This window comes from Xiphophorus maculatus, chromosome 16 (assembly GCF_002775205.1).
Source record: "Xiphophorus maculatus strain JP 163 A chromosome 16, X_maculatus-5.0-male, whole genome shotgun sequence".
In the NCBI taxonomy this organism is placed as follows: Eukaryota; Metazoa; Chordata; class Actinopteri; order Cyprinodontiformes; family Poeciliidae; genus Xiphophorus; species Xiphophorus maculatus.
In genome coordinates, this window is record NC_036458.1 from 9,810,133 (window position 1) to 9,828,089 (window position 17,957).

The 17,957-nt window shown below is 38.5% G+C and overlaps 2 protein-coding genes across 4 annotated transcripts in view; one reads left to right on the forward strand and one right to left on the reverse strand.

Moving 5' to 3' along the window:
* Positions 1 to 1,420: 1,420 nt before the first annotated feature.
* On the forward strand, positions 1,421 to 9,718 carry LOC102235401 (lysophosphatidic acid receptor 2). The gene is made up of 4 exons (XM_005801504.2): positions 1,421 to 1,694; positions 4,996 to 5,745; positions 6,141 to 6,403; positions 6,735 to 9,718. Exons 2-4 carry the CDS (start codon positions 4,998 to 5,000, stop codon positions 6,825 to 6,827), a joined length of 1,104 nt encoding a protein of 367 aa, XP_005801561.1. The 5' UTR covers positions 1,421 to 1,694; positions 4,996 to 4,997; the 3' UTR covers positions 6,828 to 9,718.
* Positions 6,995 to 17,957, reverse strand: part of LOC102234948 (pre-B-cell leukemia transcription factor 1) — a 30,053-nt gene continuing 19,090 nt past the window's right edge. For 2 of the 3 annotated variants that reach the window (XM_014469699.2, XM_005801503.2), the window contains 6 exons: positions 15,810 to 16,054; positions 15,084 to 15,274; positions 14,847 to 14,982; positions 14,168 to 14,324; positions 10,866 to 10,952; positions 6,995 to 10,112 (listed from right to left, as the gene is read on the reverse strand). In XM_014469699.2, coding sequence (XP_014325185.1) covers positions 10,909 to 10,952; positions 14,168 to 14,324; positions 14,847 to 14,982; positions 15,084 to 15,274; positions 15,810 to 16,054 — 773 coding nt within the window. In that variant the 3' untranslated portion in view covers positions 6,995 to 10,112; positions 10,866 to 10,908. Of the gene's footprint in view, positions 10,113 to 10,865; positions 10,953 to 12,717; positions 12,822 to 14,167; positions 14,325 to 14,846; positions 14,983 to 15,083; positions 15,275 to 15,809; positions 16,055 to 17,957 lie in introns of all 3 variants that reach the window. The other variant, XM_023348812.1, reaches the window with a different exon arrangement.

Sequence of the window (17,957 nt, forward strand, 5' to 3'; positions counted from 1 at the left end):
AGGCCTCAGGTTACAAGCTACAACTCAAAGATGCCGTGGCAAGGTTGAAACAGAGTTAGGCTATAAAACCAAATACAAAGCTTTGAGCATCTCTTTGAACATGTTAGTCCATTATCTGAAAATGAAAAGTATGGCGCAAAAAAAAATGAAAATCTGGCTGTAAAAATTTGCTTTTTACAGCAAGTGAAAAATGCAACTTTATTGGTGAAAAACAATTAGTTATAAGTTATAATAAGACAATAATTTCTCACTTACTGATTTATCTTTAGGCAAAAAAGGCATTTGTAATTCATACTCCCCTCTAGTTGATTTTAATAGCTAGATAGTATTAGTGATAGCATTTCCCCAGATGTTTATGAAAATTACGGACAGCTATTTTTGCGATCAAAACTGCCCTCTTGTGGTTATTCCGGGTAATTACAAGATATGAAGAGACAAGCATGCGTTAGTAAGAAGTTAAAGTACCACTTCCTTAATGTGTTTCAAAAATAATAATAATAAAAAATCAGTTTATAACATTCATAAAAAATGTGTTAGACTGAAATTATTAACTTAATCTCAGTAAAGAGCTTATGAACCTGATTGCGACGGCTCCTTGAACCAGGGTCAATGAAGCAGTTTTTTTTATGGTGTCAGCTATAATGATGGTTGCTTACAAACAATTTTAAGTGTTCATTTTCGATTGTCATACAAAATAAATTATTAGGCATTAGCTTGCTCATGGCTGAAAGAGGAACAAAAACACAATAACTCATGCTAACAGATATGCATTAGCTAAACATTGCATTTTACTTTTATGTATATAAAGAATAACATTATTTTGAAACCTAAAAATTAAGGTAGCAAGATTGGGATTTTATTGGTGGTCTCATCTATCAGAAGTGAGCCTGCAGTCTCTGACTTTATACTGAACTCCGTTGCCCTCTTGTGGCCATATTGATATACTACATCACCAAAAATCGGGGGCTGTGTTTCTAGTGGGATATCAATTGTTCATTATTAACCGTTGTTTTACCCAAGCATTTATCTGAAGTGACTCAGTTGCTTACTTGCTTTTGGGTGTTTATTTGAGTTTAAGACGCTGTAACACACGCTGAAATCAAAAGGCCAAATATGTGTACATATTTTTTTTATCACAAAAACTACTTTAAAACAATATATTCATTCTGTAGATACTTGTGTGATCACTTGCTTACGTCGCAAGGATACCATAAAGATACATGAAGACTAATGTTTACGGGAAGGACGTTGCTTACGGCTATTTAGAAGGGCTAATGTTTACTGTCCCTTGTGGTCACTATTTGAAACTACAGCGGTAAAACTTCAGAATGCCCAAACCAAGATGTGTTTTGTTGTTGTTGTTCTTTTTCCCATTAAAGTAATTTGGAAACTTATGCAAACATTGAATAGAAGTCTCAAGACTGTGTGAACAATGTGTTCCGAAGCTGTATGTGAGGCAGGACATTTTGTTTGTCCGTTTTTTTAAGCGGTACTTGGAGGCAACATCGTTTACCTGTTGTTCAGGTTCAGCTGTTTCGAGTGAGAATGATTCAGAGACGCGTAACCGGGAGAAGTGCTAGGACACATGTACTGTCAGTGCTAACAAAATAAGACTTTCTCCTTCTTTTGGCGTAAAGTGGAGTCACCTGATTCATAAAGGAAATGTCCGGAAGGAGGAGACTCTAAAGTGAAAGGTAGGTTTATGTTCCTTTGGATAATTTAAGAAAGTGTCCGTGGCATGTCACACTTAATCGGAAGTGAAATCATTTCACAAAGTTGGGGAAAGAATAACAAATTAAAGTATATTAATTTACTTGTTGGTAAATATTGCAATGAGACTTAAACATTTAATTATTGAAAAACAAGGCAGTTTTTGGCCAAAGTTGACATGATTTTTGAACTCTGAAAATCTCTTGTGCCTCGTTTTAGCCATAACTAAGACTGGAATGCAGGTGATTCACACACGAACTCGTGTACTGTCGTTATCTGATAGATTAGATATGTAACTAAATCAACACGACAAACATATTTTATTGCTCAAAGAAACAGAGCAGCAGTCACATTTTATTAGACGGATAAGGTCCTGAAACCATCAGGGCTTGATGCCAAATTAGTGTAAATGTCGACAAATAAAGGAGGATCTAAAAGTGAGACTTGATGCTACATAAAAAAATGATTTGCTTCAAAATGGATAACATTGGAAATTAAAACCAATTGGCGAGTGAATTTTGGCCTTCTGGTGGAAATGTATATATATATATAGATTTTTTTCTGATCAATTCAGACCGGTCTTTTACGGGAACCACAAGTATATTTTTGGAGGGATTGAGAATACAGCTGTGTTCTAAATAACAGCAGTGCGTTTTAAAGAAGTGAATCTCTAAGTTCTCATAGTTAATGCCAATACATACTAATACATTGGGAATAATGTGTACTCTATTACAGAGCAAAACATAAATAAAATAATCTGAACGTATTATCACTGCGGACGTTGAATATTAAAATTCATATTAGACGGCTAAAACAAATACCCCATCTCTGTCTAGATTTTTCTTTACTTACTCAAACTTTCCCTACATAAACTTTTGATTCTGAGAACTTTTTCAAATCTGTGCTGCACGGAGTTGACTAACTTCTGTGGTCTGAGGCGGGTATTCTAGCCCAGGACTGATTTCCACAATTCTCTGCATTTTTTGACTTCACTCTACAATTTCTTTCTAACGTATTGGAGTAATCACTCTATATCAGTGGCATTGTTGGCCTTGGACCAACATGCCTGTCACTTTTGTACTTGGGGTCACTGTGTTTTTGAAACAACCATTTAAAATGGATTTCCTCTCTGGTGCAAGGTGAAATGTCTCGCATATTTTTCAAAGTTATGTGATCCCTGATATGCAATAAATTTGCCTGACACTGCAGTATGGGAAGCATCTCCAAAACATGACTCCTGAGGCGCCGTGCTTCACTGTGTGGTGTGGCTTGAATTCAGCATTTGGAGGTTGTCTGACAACAATTGAGCTTTTATTTAATGAGTGTCTCAGTGAGCGTTTTCTTTTTGTTGGTTTCTTTTGGAGGGGTTTGCTCTGTACTAGATGTTCTTTGGTCACCCTGGCGGAGAACATTGGCCGAGTCTTTTCCGATATTACAGTTCTTTTATTTGTTTGAGTGGTAGTTTTCCGTTTTCTTCTGTGTTTTCCTGGTTTTGGTTTCAATTTTAAAGCAGTCCTCTGGGATCTGTGGCATTATTTGAGCATTGAGGGTGAATTAGTTGCTCCCATTTATAAAAACAATTAATTGTTGCCCCAGTTATGCATCGTAACAACTGCAAAAGTGATGAAAATAAGAGCAAAGTTTTTTTTTTCAGCTACAGCTGCACAACATCCAAAACAAGAGGGGAATAATTGTCAAAATCTGCAAAGCCTCAATGAATAAAAATATTGACCAAAGATCTGCAACAACAAAAAGTCAGAACTATTGTAACAGAGTTGCCACTGAGTGGTGCAGTTCTAGAATAAATTTCATTTTGCTATTTTTTTTACTCCTCCTCTACAATAATTATTGGAAAAAAACAGGATTAGCAGAATCCAAGTCCTAACTCTTAGATCTGTTGGTTTATACTTGCATAAGTACATTATTTACCATGAAAAAATCAATTTTCTACCAAACTGTCAGAGTAGTAGAAACTGAAGGGCTACAATTTGAACACAACGGTATCTCTAGCAGAGACGGGCCTCTAATATTCGGAGTTAACAAGCGTTGCGGATAATACCTGTAACTTAGGACTGAAACCTCATCCCCGTGATGCATTATATTTTTATTTAAGAACCTTTCTTTGTTTGCGCCTATGAACATTCCTTTTTTTTATTTTAGCTTAATCTCCAGAAAACAAATAAAAAATTTTCTAAACTCCAACTTTGGAAACCAGCTGCTACATTTTTGGGAAAATATCTGCTGCAAGTAAGTCTTATATGTACATTAAATTGAGCTTTAAAAGCTGCAGCTGATGTTCTAGACTTTTTTTTTACATTTTTTATTTTTTTACCAAATTGGAAAATATTTTAACACATTACAGGTTCTATATTTATTTATTTATTTGAAGTAAAACCAGAATGAAACATTGAGTTTAAATGATAAGGACATCCTGTAACTTAATTGATTTTGTGCAGAAATGTTGGTCCACTACTCTTCGCCGCTTTAGTTTTTACTCATTGAGTTCTTGGACTGCTTGGTTGAATCTTTATACCTCCACTGAAATGCTTGACAGTTTCTGTGAGGCCACAGCTGGGTTTTTTTCTGTGAGGTGTTTGTGATGATGTAGTATTTGGTTGTTGCCAAATATCTGCAATGGGACCAACATTTGCTCCTCTAAAGGACATTGCTTCAGAAGTTTTGTGGGGTTTTTTGAAACATAACTTTGCGAAATGTCTTTGGGGGGGGGGGGGGCAATAAGCCATGTCACAATAATACATGATGCTTCTCCACTACTTTCAAATAGGCCATACAAGTTCGGTTTCTTTCTAATTGCATTTAACATACCATGTAATCCCTGCAGAGTCTCAGCTGTTGCTTTTTTTTTTTTTTTTTTCTTTAATGTTGGGCTAAATTTGTTGGGTCACATTCAGAAAAGGTCAGCACTCAAATATTTTCCAGTAGTGAATGACCTGTGTTAATTTGAGTTAAAATTATTTGGAAATTGTTTAGTCCTTTTTAGATTAATGAACAGCAACACTCGTTATGGGGTGACTTTTTTTTTCCAAGTCCTGTGGAAGCAGCGTGAACCTTTGTTACTAGCTGCTTCTCCATTTTGTTTTTTTGTATCCTTAATGAAAATGCAGAACCTGTTGTGTGGTTCACAACACACAGATTTAAAATAGTAGTAACAAGTAAAGGCTAAACCATTTTTGAGTTCCAATGTGTATATTCCTGTAGAGGTTTTAGTAGTTGCATGTTGATCTCCCTTCAACATCTTCTGCCCTTTTTTTTTTCTCTTTGCAGTTATGGACATTGACAATAATACGTCGAACGGCTGCTACAGCAACCAAAACGTCACCTTCTTTTACCAACAGGTGAATAAAACGATCAGAGGGAACTGGACTACACGGGACCACCTGGTCATAGGACTAGGCTTGCCCTTATCCTTAATAGTGGTGTTGGCCAACCTGTTAGTGATGGCAGCCATCCACATGAACCGCCGCTTTCACTTCCCCATTTACTACCTGCTGGGAAACATGGCAGCAGCAGACTTGTTTGCAGGTTTAGCCTATACCAACCTGATATTCAACACGGGACCCTGGACAGCGAAGCTCTCTAAGAAGCAGTGGTACATCCGTGGGGCTTTGATTGACATCAGCCTGACTGCCTCCGTCGCCAACCTCCTGGCTGTGGCTGTGGAACGCCACCAGACCATCATCACTATGCAGCTGCACAGCACCATGACCAAGAGGCGCGTGGTGCTGCTCATCATCTCCATCTGGGCCGTAGGGATCATCATGGGTCTGGTGCCATCGCTGTTTTGGAACTGTGAATGTGATCTCGCAGACTGCTCCACTGTTGCTCCCCTCTACAGCCGCCGCTTCTTGATTTTCTGGGCACTTCTCAACCTGCTCACCTTTTTCATTATGCTGGGCATGTACTCTCACATATTCTTTCACGTGAAACGCCAGAGTCGCCACACTTCTCAGCACGCCTCCGAGGCACGACAGCAGACAGTCATCAACTTGATGAAAACCATTTCTATGGTTCTGGGTAAGAGCAAATATGTATTTTTCAGGAACGTAAATGAATGACAGAGCAAACAAATATTTTACAAAGTACAGACTTGTCAAGATTACTTATCTTGCATTTCTCTGCAAACCAGATTTTTTCTTTTCTCCGTCTTCCCTTATCTTTGTGTTTTAGAGAATTTTAAGTTGGAACTTTATTAGAATTTTTCCATCTTATGATCTACCTTTCTACTACTCAGGTGACTAATTTCCTGTCTGTAAATATGTTCTGCATGGTTGCTGTTACGCACTGGAACGGTGTAATGTGACCTTACACAGTTGTGCCATACTTTGTCAGGCATCATCCCGCATCAGTGAAAAAATGTGCATGTGTCGTTTACTCATTTCTGTCCCTATAAATGATTCACATCTCTGCAGGTGCCTTTGTGATCTGCTGGACACCTGGCCTCATCGTTCTCCTCCTGGACGGGCTGCAGGGTAAAGAGAGCAACGCCAACAAATATGAGAAATACTGTTTGGCGATAGCGGAGTGCAACTCTCTGGTCAATCCGATCATTTATTCCTTACGTGACGCCGAGATGCGGAAAACGTTCAAGTGGATCCTTTGCTGTTTTTGTCGACGTGAGGGCTGTCAGCCGAGGGAGACTCTGTCAACAGAAATTGACTCTCCATTGAAGGAGGTAACTCATCAAAATGGAGCCAGAGAGTCTAAACACACTAAAAGCACCTCAGGTTACATGTTTCACTTTGATGGCAGCTCTTCAGTTTTTTGTTTTTCCTCTGACATCTTATCATCCCATCTGCGAGCCATTCCAGTTTCACGTCTTAGAGCAGATTTCTGAATAAACTTGCTTGTTCTTACTTGTTAGCGGTTATCTTGTCAAACCAATGTCTTGGAACAAGGATACCATCTAATTCATCTCTTGTTGGGTTTTTTTTAAGTACTTGTGTAAGAATTGTCTGACTTTTTTCTGAAATTGTAAAACAAAAACTTTTTTTTCTTGTCTACAGAAAATTCTAAGCTACAAGTTAGAAGATCCGGTCTTGTGGAAGAATCCGGACAGAGACAGTAAAGATGACAAGTGGACAGACTCTGTGGTATGACAGAAAATCAGACATATTGTAACCTTAGTGTATATATTTGTAAATCTTGTGTTGACATTTAAATTTTTGAATGAATTAAAAGGAAGAAAAAATTACAGTTAGCATTCGAGAAAAGTTTTTTTGTCTTTGGTCTTTGTGCAGCTAACAAATTCACCTAAAAATCAACAGATGGTGCAATCTCTCCTTTTATTACATTTGACTATCACAAGAGCATTTGTGACAACTTATAAAATGAAACACTCCTAAAATGAGATACTGAAAAAAAAATAATCACACTAAATTGTTTTTTTTTATTAATTTTCTAATAAGAACACTACAATTTTGTCATATTCTTCCGTTTTGTTTTACTCTTTCTAGATCAATTCTAAAGTTGAGGTATAAAAGGAGTTCATACAGACTCACAAGTCTGAAAACAGTGGGGTTATATACAAGAGAAATGGAAAGACAGAGGTAGAGAGAGGGGTAAATACAAGGGAAAGAGGGAGATACAAATATACTAATAAAAACAAACAAATGAAGGTTTACAAAGACATTTGGTGCTGTGGAACTAAACCAGTCGAATGATCAAAATACTTGTTAGTTTACAATAAGATTATTTTTATTGATGAGTTACAACGGCGCTGCAAAATGCATGAGCTCACAAAGTGTATATATTGACATCAAGTATTTAGGCATTGATGTTTCTGCTGTAATAAATTGAGGTGAATGGCAATAGTGGCAAATCACCGAGGCAACAAACGAGGGGAAACTTGTAGTTTAAGCATTCAAGAAGTAAAACCCAATGTGGAAATTAAAAAGGGGATGAAATAGTTATAGGAAAATAAAAAATAGTTCCACAGCACCACATTACATTTGTTCATCCTACACTGCAACTTGGTTATGTAACAAAAGATCTAAATAATATTCAAAGCCAATACAGAGTTAGCGTGAATCCTGTGAAACAGTAGATATCTCAACCAAACAAAGTTTTATAAAAGAAAAAGAAAATGTACTGAAACATTACACAAACTGTACAGTGACATCCATTACAACAAGTAGAAAAAAAGGGGCGGCATGATAATTTGGTGTGACGACGCCATTACTCAGGACGCAGCAATAACAAGCTGCTGCGAGAGACAAAACAGGAAATGAAATGTGAGAGATAACGTGTGACTGGCTTTCAAGCTCAGCTTCTGTTTTGTAACATGGTTCAAACAAACTCTTTAATGACAAGTCTTAATAAGGCTTTGCCTTACTATCAAAACGCCTTGTTATTCACGTAATCTTTAATGTATAAAACAGCTTTAACGAATGGAAATTGCCAAAATGTGTCAGGTTTGTCCTACACACAAATTAAGAGTTTTACTACACCCAGTGCTGCCTCTTTTTTGGTAACAGAGGAGAGAGAGAAGCCCTTGCCCAATTGGCCATGGAACATAAAAAGATGGGTTATTTTTACCAGACGGTATTAAAGGATAAAGAAAGGGCAGAGCATTTCTTTTATGCTCAAAATCAAATCACAGGTGTGATGAGTGTTAACTCCACCCATCACTTATGAAGCCCCATTTAAAACAAAACAAAAATAAACCAACTTGAGGCATGACAACACCACAAAGAGACACAGGTACAAACAGAATTCCCTCCTCAAATGTAAAAGGCGACTGCGCACCAATGTTTTAAAAAAAGTAGCATTATTACATTGCTGAACTTTGTATATTTGGTTTTGGTACAACATCAGGTTGTTAACATGTTGCCTCAGGCTCACAAGCTTAAGTTTCAAGATGGGGAAAAAAAATCTAAGTTGAACCCCACCTTGCGTGTCGTTAGCTGGTGGAAGCGCCCAGTCTACATAATGCTTACAAAGTTCGAAGGAGCACCAGCCAGTTTGACTAAGATATCCCAGGAACCTTTTACACGTCCACACAGACACATCAACATGTGATGCACTTTTTTTTTTGGTTTTGGTCTGACTGTAATAGTTTTACCTTTTTATTTATTCATTTTTTTTCTCTCGTTAATACAAATTAAGCTAAAAACGTAAATGAAAAACAGTATAACACCTAGAAGTCCTACATGCATGGAAGACAGTCACATTTCTAAGTTCATGTCACATTTGTTCCAGTAATACATCGATGCCTCGCGATCTTTCCACCCTTCGTTTGTCATAAAGATGTCGTATTGAGCTAATTTTTGGTGGTGGCTGGTGCATTCTTGGTGAAACAGCATTAGATAATAGTCTACAATCAAATAAACTAGTGGACAGAAAGAAAGAAGTAAAGTCTACAAGCCATCTACCAACACCCTCTATGGGTTAGCAGTGGAAAGAGCTATTGGTTACATATGCTCAACCAAAGATGTTCTCCTATTCTCTTCACACCAGCCCTACCATCTCCTGTCCTGCCTGGTTCGGAGCAGGGATCCCCTCACCTTCCTAGAAAGGTAGAAACCCATAGCAAGGATGCTAACATCTGTGCTTGACACATCGCTTATGTCAGCTCATAATGAGAACAGCTGACAAGTTGTGAGCTGTATGTTTTGGGGACAGTTGCGTGCACCTCTGTGCAAACATCAGTTGCTCACCTTAAAATCCTAACAGAAGGATACATTGATGCAACAGTGTCTTGTGTTGAGTAGGCAGAGGGTAATCTCAGAGGAACACTGGGGCAGCACTTTGGTACAAGCAAGGTGAGCAGAGCTCCCTGGTGGTCCGTAACCACAGTTTGGCTGTCAGATGCCAAGGCTTCAGCAGATACGGGCAATTACACACAGTTTCCCAAAGCAAAGAGTTGAGTGTAAAGGTCAAACAGCACATGAACAAGCCGTGGGAGTACTGTGTAAAGTTAACGTGCATATACACATAATGTACAGACATCATGATCATCTACACAGCTGGATGTGTTTTTTTTGTTTTGTTTTTTTCAAAGTCCTTGACAATAAGGATGTTTTTCATTATGTCTCTGAGCTCCATTCCCCTTTTTAACTTTTAAAGAGCGGAGAACTGGAATGAAGGTGAAAGGAGAATTTCCTCCCAGCTACTGTACAGCTGTCCTGTGGTCCAGAACAGCAAGTGTGAATGAAATGTGTATACAACTTCATGTGGCCTGTTCACAGGGGAGAAATGAAACAAAAAAAAAAAAAGAAGAAAAATAGGAACACAAGATGATTTTAACAGCAGACCACAGTGGGAATAAAGAGAAGGCAGGTAAAGCCACCAGATCAGTTGGAAGTGTCAGAGTGGACGCTGCCAGGTGGACCAGGAGGGGAGGTAACCGAGGGCGGGTTGGTGGTGTCCTGCCAGCTGTTAGCCTGCAGTCAGACAAGGAGGGAAGCGGCACAGAGATGAAGACTGATGACCAATTTCTTACCTTAATTGGTTCAAATATGCTACCGGTGTCCTTGCTGAGGAAAATCCTGGTCAAATAACTGAGCACAATTCACATGCAATTGAAATATTTCTGCAAGAGTCAGGAAGTTTGCATTTAAGTTAAGTTGGGTCCCAACTTATGACCCAAATAAATTGTGAAAAGTAACCTGATGAATGCTTTTTTTTTTGCTACACAGGATCATGGGGTTTGTAGTTTTGTTACCTCACATTAGCATCTAAATTCTTCCACTACAGCCACAAAGAAAACAGCAAATGTTGCAGGATGATGCAACGAATGGACAAATTTAAGACAATCATATCTACTGTAACACCTTGAAATGTTGCCCACATCTTAAGACGTATAAAAATTAAGACAAGTGGATGACTGCAAGTTGCTAATTGCTTACCTTCTGGATATCATAATATTTAAAACAGCAACGAAATGTAATCAGTATATATATAATATATTGAAAGTTGGTGCCATATTTTATAATATGCATTTTTTAACCTGAATTTCATATGTTAAAAAGCTTCAATGAATAGCAGAAAAGCAAGCTACTGAACCAACATTATGAAGATATCCGACTGGATGGATGTAATTTTTCCATCCTTAAATTTCTGATAACATGAAAATACAGCAGTGGTTGCTAACTCGGCTATAGAAACTGTTACAATGCAGGCTTGAAGCTACTTACATCCAGGCGATGAGGGGTGAAGAGGCCACTGCTTGACAACTCCTCATAGCCGCCCGTCAGGTGTGTAGCACGGTGCAGGGTATCCACCTGTGAGAAGACAACATTTAAATATTAATATTTTTAAAGACAGAAGAAAATTTGTCATTAACAGGTCAACAAAGTGCAGCTGGTATCCACAAACTTCTACATAATGCAAGAGAAGTAGTGTGCATTACTCAAGCCCCTTTTAGGTCACTATCAATCTACAAATGTTCTGTCAGCTGAAAGGTCTCAATATGGAACAGGGTAGTTTAAGTTGACCAACCAAAAAAGCCACTCGATTGTCTTTGGGTGGAAAACACAGATGCCTAACCACAGTAAGCAGAAAGGGCCAGGCAGAAGTGTGAAACGAGGTTGAGCTGATGTGGCTTAGCAACAGGAAGTTGCAAAAAGAACAGACACAAAATTATCCTCCAGCGCTTGTCTATTCTGAGAACTATTTGAATTCACATAAAGCAGTGTAGATAGCTTCTAAGATAATGGTTGAGATTGTTTTTGTGAAGTGATCTGAAAGAGTCTTCAAGTGTAACTAACCTCCAAATCAACTTTTTTTTTTGTTTGCATAGGTTATTCAGGGTTGCATCTTAATGTTTCTGTGTGAAGTTTGACACTGTATCAATTTTAGTTCCACATTATTTGTGATGGCCCCTTTTGTCAAACGGTGCCTACACAGTTGAATTCTCCTATTTGTTTAAAATAGTACAACTTTTCATCACTCGCCCCATTGGGGCATAAAAGCATCTCACCCAGACACACACACATTCACCCTGACTCCTGGCGAGTCAGGAGTTGGAATAGCAAGTGTATAGCAAGTGAATAGCAACGGCGATGGTCAGTTTTACAAATGAGTGATTTATTTGCAATGTGGATCCGAGTGGGTCTCCTCTGCTCTGACTATCGGCATACTTCAGGACAGAGCAGTCCTGAAGTATAAATGTAGTGACAAAGTTAATAAGTTGGTAAAAGTGCATCTTTTGTTCTGACTACAGACCAGTTCAGCTCCTATCATCCCCAACACTTAGCGACTCTCCTCAGCGTCTCTTGGCTCCACCCAGCTGGAAATTCTTTTCAAAATTTCTCAGGCTATGCTTTCAAAGGGGTAGGGCTGGGGCATAATTACACTTTAACTGCCTTGCTGTAGCGGTCCCACCCAGTTTAAGCTTAAACATTGCCTAAGAAATCAGCCATGCCAGTAAGAGAAAGTGAAACCAAAACATACATTTTTGATTTGCAAGCCCCGTTTAAAGCATTACAACAGAAATCTGTGGATTTTGAACAAACGGCAAAACACCACTTTCAACAAATAACCACTGAACACAAATAAAACTAACTACATGGATAAAGGGGTAATACAAAATGTTTGGATATGCATGGAAAAACAAGAACTGGCATAGACAGGAAGCTGTGATGCTGTTGGAAGAACAGGATTGCCAAGAGGCAAAGAAACTGACCATTAATCAAAGAGATTATTGGTTTGAATGTCAACTTTTATACATGGGTTTGTTTTAGCTGCATGCTCTGAGTTGAACAGCCTTGATTAAGAGCTCTGATATACCCTTTAATGAGTTTTGACATGTGTACGCAAGATAGAAAATCCAATACTTTCAGTATCCCAATTCTCTCTAAAGAAAGAATGGTCAGTTTGCACTGTGTGGGGCAGGATCTAGTGGTAATATCAAAGGTTCAGTCAGGACGGGATCCGACAAGGGGTCAGAAGGAGTTAGGCTAAGGGAAAATATACAGGGATGCTCTGCGGATGGTTTACACCATGGGGATCAACTCCATCAACTCTGCAGCTGTCCTCTTTGCATACCTGCAGCTGTAGAGAGGGGGTAAAGTTGAGACCCTCACCATTGAGGGAACGTTGGCCAAGGTAGGTATCACCTGCATGAGAAAAGCTGTTTGACCCTGGTGACCCTTAAGAAAGCATGTGTGCATGTTTTTTTTTTTATGTATTTAGTTAGGTTGACCTTCTCTGTACATCCATATACAGTTGAAACCAGATCATTTAACACGTTGTACTAAAAACTTTAAATCTAACTAAATGTTTCCTGTTTTAGGTCAGTTAGGACTATTTATATTTTCTAAATGTTACAAAAATTGAATTTTTATATTTATTCTCTTTACTTTCTTTACATTAGTAGTTCAGAAGTTTGAATTAATTAACATTAACGTGACTTTAATCAGCCCTGTCTTTATACTGGTGGGAAAGGTTCTGTGTTCCAGAGAAGAAAAGTGTTTTTGTTCTATGTGTGTGTGTATTAACAGAACAAAAAAACGAGAAAAAAAAAAGTTAAGAAATTGTCCTTATCTGTACTAAAATGAGACTTCCATCTTCTGAAAGGTCAATAAAAGAGGAAGAGGTCATTACTCCAGAAGCAACACAAAAATGCAAGTTACAGTTTGCAAATGACCACAAGCACAAAACTACATATTTAAGTGTTTCAATAATCTGTGTTATAGTTGGCCAAATTAGTTACAGTGGTTCAAAACGGAAACAAAATCAATGTGATAGCCACTCTATCACAAAAACATGGCTTCTCCCGCAAAGAAAAAAAATGTGGGATGAAATTTCACACAATTACTGTCATTTCTACTTGTGCTGCATTCAGATTTCACTAGTTCAATTTCAACAACAAGAAGACCTCTGAGGAAACAACTGTGGCTCACAGTGCAAACTAACTGCATGCCTGACTGTAATAACTATTTTAGTCACCCATGGAAACTTTCATGTTTCTCCTTTGAGTGTAGTTGGTGATAGAAACATTAAAACAGAACACAGGATGTCTGTGGAATATCAAAAATCAAAACAGTAAGTCACCAAAATCCCTGTAAAGATCTAGAAGGACAATTCATGACAAGAAAAGATATACAACTTCAGATATCTCACAAATGAGATAAAAGACAAGTCTTAAAAAGCCTCAGCTTTGTTACAGAAAGACTTTCAGTATTCAAGATGCTGCATGACTTGACTAGTAAATGCATCAATACTTTCTGTGAGATAATACAAAAGAAATTCCCCAAACGTCCATCGTTTTGTAATACGAAGGCTTATAAAAACAGAAAATGCCAGAAAAAGATCCGGGTGTAGCCCAGAAACCAAAAAAAGCAGCAAAGGTGCAGAAACAAAAAATCTTCACCAATAAAAACCAGGAACAGGAAGCTTACTTGACTTGAAAACAGCTGAGCTATGAACATATGTTTTACTCTTTGGACAAACTATTTAAGCAAAACTATAAAATGAGGTGGGATTGAGCTAATACCTGAGTTGGGTGTTGCTGGAGAGTTAGCCTGACTGGCTTGCGCTGACACATTCGCAGCATCCACCGCCGTTTTAACCGCGTACAGATTAGCTTCTTCCTGGAACTTACCGATGTTCTTCTTGTAGCGTATTCTCTTGTTGCCAAACCAATTAGAGACCTGAAGAACACATGGATTTCATATTATAAAGCAGTGAATAAACATTTGTTTAGCTGCAGAATCACCCCTAAAGCTAAAGGTAGGCAGCCAAGATTCTACCCAGTTTGCACCAGTCTGCTCTAATTGAGGACAGTCAGTGTAAATTGTTGGCAGAAAATTGTCTGATGAGTAAGAGGTAAAGATGAGACTCTGTATGTGAGGGAAGCCGTTCCATACTCAATTGGGTTAATTTGTTTTGACAAATCATGTAGCCTGCTAACCCTCAGTGTACACAGATGTTAAGTGTGTGATCCCCAAAGTGTTAGTGTGTATTCCAGGTCTTTTTAAAATCCATAAAGTCTGTATTTTGTGTGGCGCATCCCTAGTTTTAGCTAAAAATGGCAACAAACCTGTTAGCTTGTAAATAAAATTTCTTTTTACCAGAAAATAAAATATTTCAAAGCTGTCAGGATTTACCAGATGGTGACCTTCAATTTGCTTTACCAGCAACTATTCTGGATATCAGCTGTGTAAGCTGTTCACCTGAGACACAGTGATCCCACACTTTTTGGCCAGTTCCTCCTTTGCTTCCTCGCTGGGGTAGGGGTTAGACAAGTGGGAGTAGAAATACTCGTTCAGTACTTCTGTGGCTTGCTTGTTGAAGTTGCGCCTCTTACGTCTGACACACACAAAAGAAATCATGAACAACAGGTTGAGCATTTGAAGTACATATCAAACATACCGGTGGGGGTGTAATACAATCAAAACACAAAGACAGACCTGGCGTCAAGGAAGCGTGAGCGCAAAATCATGACTGCCTCGCAGGTGCTCTGTTTGAGCTGCATCTGGATGGAGCTAAATTTACGGTGGATTATGGCCACCATGCGTTCAATCTCCTTGGGAGAGATGGGCCGTGTGCGAGACTGCTCCCTCAGCAGGTTCATTACATGGTTGGTGAATTCACTGCAGGCCTGGGGAAAAACAGACAGAAATGAGTTAAGTGCTATTGTTAAAAGGTGGGATGAAGTACTTGTGTTACTGAAAGGTACAGATTAGGATGAGTCCTGTACTGATCAGATTAACTTCATATGAAAAAGTATTAATAGGGATAAAACAGTATCTGCTGTTTTAGCCAAGAAATAATCTCAATAACACAAATCCCTAAACTTTATTTGATTTCTTTTAAAACTTCAAAGTACACAAAATCTGATATTTTTAGCAATGTGAGCTGCCAGTTATTGATTAGAGCCAATCATAAAACACTGGCCAAGTCTAATATTGGACTGATTGATTGATTGATTAGAGCCTCCCTAACAATAGTGTCAGACATTTTAGACTGCAGTAACTGTCTAAATGCTAAAATAAACAAAAGGGTATTGAGGAATTGCTTCAGTTCTCATTTTATATCTGTTTTTCTATTCGTGCATTACTTTTGTAAAGCCAAATAAAATGAACAAAAGGGAGGCTTAGTTCAAGTTCAAAGGTTTCAGTCCGCTCAGAACAAACCTGTTCATATTTCTCCAGCTCAGAATGATATATCTGACGGATCTGGGCAAGTTTGGCTCTGTAGTCAGAGTGTTCAATGCTGCTGTCGGTGGGTGAGCCCCCTGCTGCGGCTGCAGCCGCTGCAGCTGCAGCTGATCCCCCGCCTTTCTCTGGTCCTGACACGCCCTCTGCAAGCAACATGTTGTCCAACCGCATGATTTGGGGGTCTGGGGGGTCTTCTTCCTGTACACCTCGTATACTCAGAACTAGAGAGAAAAGAAAATGCATGAAAGTCGGACAAGTAGACTCAACAACTACAACTAAGAGTCATTATAAAACAGACAACTGGATGTGACGAAGCTTTATTAATTAAAAAATGAAGAGCTGCTCTGTAAAAACTCAGGAATGTTTATCGGGCTGGTCGGGAAAAGGGTGAATTTTCTTTAAAGCATGGAGTTGCTCTAAACAAACAGCAGAGGGCAGTGTGGTCTCTCGATGGCAGCCTGCCAGAGATAAGGGCATGAGGCATGAGGCCAGTAATAGAAGTGCATGTGCTGTCACTATGAGCCCCAGTGGCCATAAGTATAGTTATCAGTCGCTGCTCTCCACCACTGTATTATACCAGGACCTCTGTCAGCCTACAGCCTTGCTCTCATCTCTCTCTCGTTCACACATACATTTCCAGACACATACACACTTGCCCTTATAGACACCACTCTGTTACCAAAGTTTTAACTTCAGACAATAATCTTTTCTCAGGGCCTGCAGCTTTTAACACTTAACTAAATTTCCTCTTGCCCTCATTGCGTTTCAATCATTCAACTTCAGAAAGTAAGCGTGGAAGCTTCTTGAACAATTCAGTGTCTTCACTTTAGTAACGAGAGTTAGAAACTTGTAGAAAATTACAACATGTGATAAATGATATGCAGTTCTTTATTGTAGGTTTAAATCTCATTAAAGTAAAAGTTTTTTGTATGCGAGACTGTCATGCAGAAACATTAATAAGAAATACTGAACAATTATAATTACTAATGGATAATGTTGCTTAAGTTAAGATGAATTCATTTGCATTACAATGTAAATATTGGTTCAACCTGTATCCACAGGTGTAGATTATTTTAAGTGGACAATAGATTCAGATGCTTATTATGAAAGTAATAGCAGTTACTTTTAAATGACGGGGATAAATAATCCCTGCAAAGCCTATGTGGTGTTAGGTAATTAAATGATTTTTGCCAAAGTGGAACATTTTTTAGAACTTTTTCAAGCTTCACTTTTACGTCAAATAAGTTTTTTGTTCCAAATTTATGTGCTTCTCTGTTCACTTAGTTAATTTAAAAAAAATATATTATTTACAATAAAATTGTGATTTTATGTGTGAAACAATCAAGGGCTACTCACTGGTGTAACAAAGAAATCTGAAGACAATTTTAATTTTCTTCGCTAAGTTTTTCCACAGCATTACCAGGCCCACCTTTGCTTCTTCACTAACTTTTCTTATTGTTTCTGCTTGCCTTTTTCTCTCCCTTCCCTTATGCCTCTTCTCCACCAAAGGCACATTCCTGCTGTGTTGCTCCCCCATCTCAGGGCTTAGGAATGCAGCAGACCCAGTTGCCTGAACTAATGACCCTGATTCGCCCATCTCTTTCCCTCCTTTTCACTCTCTTCCCCCCCCTTTTAAAAGCACAAACGATCTCTTCACTTTTTAGTCAGACAGCCAACAACTTCTTAAAAATGAGCTGACAATTATCAAATTAACTTGTTTACCAAAACTTTTTTTGTGAGTCTTATGACTGAAGCTTCAAGGAAAATGACTATGGTGGTGAAGATTTGTGGGCTTTTAAATCAAAGTTTTATTTCTCACTTTTGCTGCCCAGTGAGACGTACAATGACCTACCGACAAGAGGGCAACTGCTGCTTTTGGAGCGTCTCACCTAACACCCCCCCCTCCTTTTTTACTGTGACTCATTATGGCCCCCAGCTGTAGCCTAATGCCCCAACATTCCCCTAATTACTCCAATTAAGCTGTGATTACCCAGAATTGCACTCATGCACAATCTAGTGGCCTAGTGATATTACAGCAGCTGTTGAGATGAGTTAAAGATAATGTTAAAGAAAGGACTGTATCACATATGGAAAAAAGATTACAATAAAAGTCACCAAAAAGCA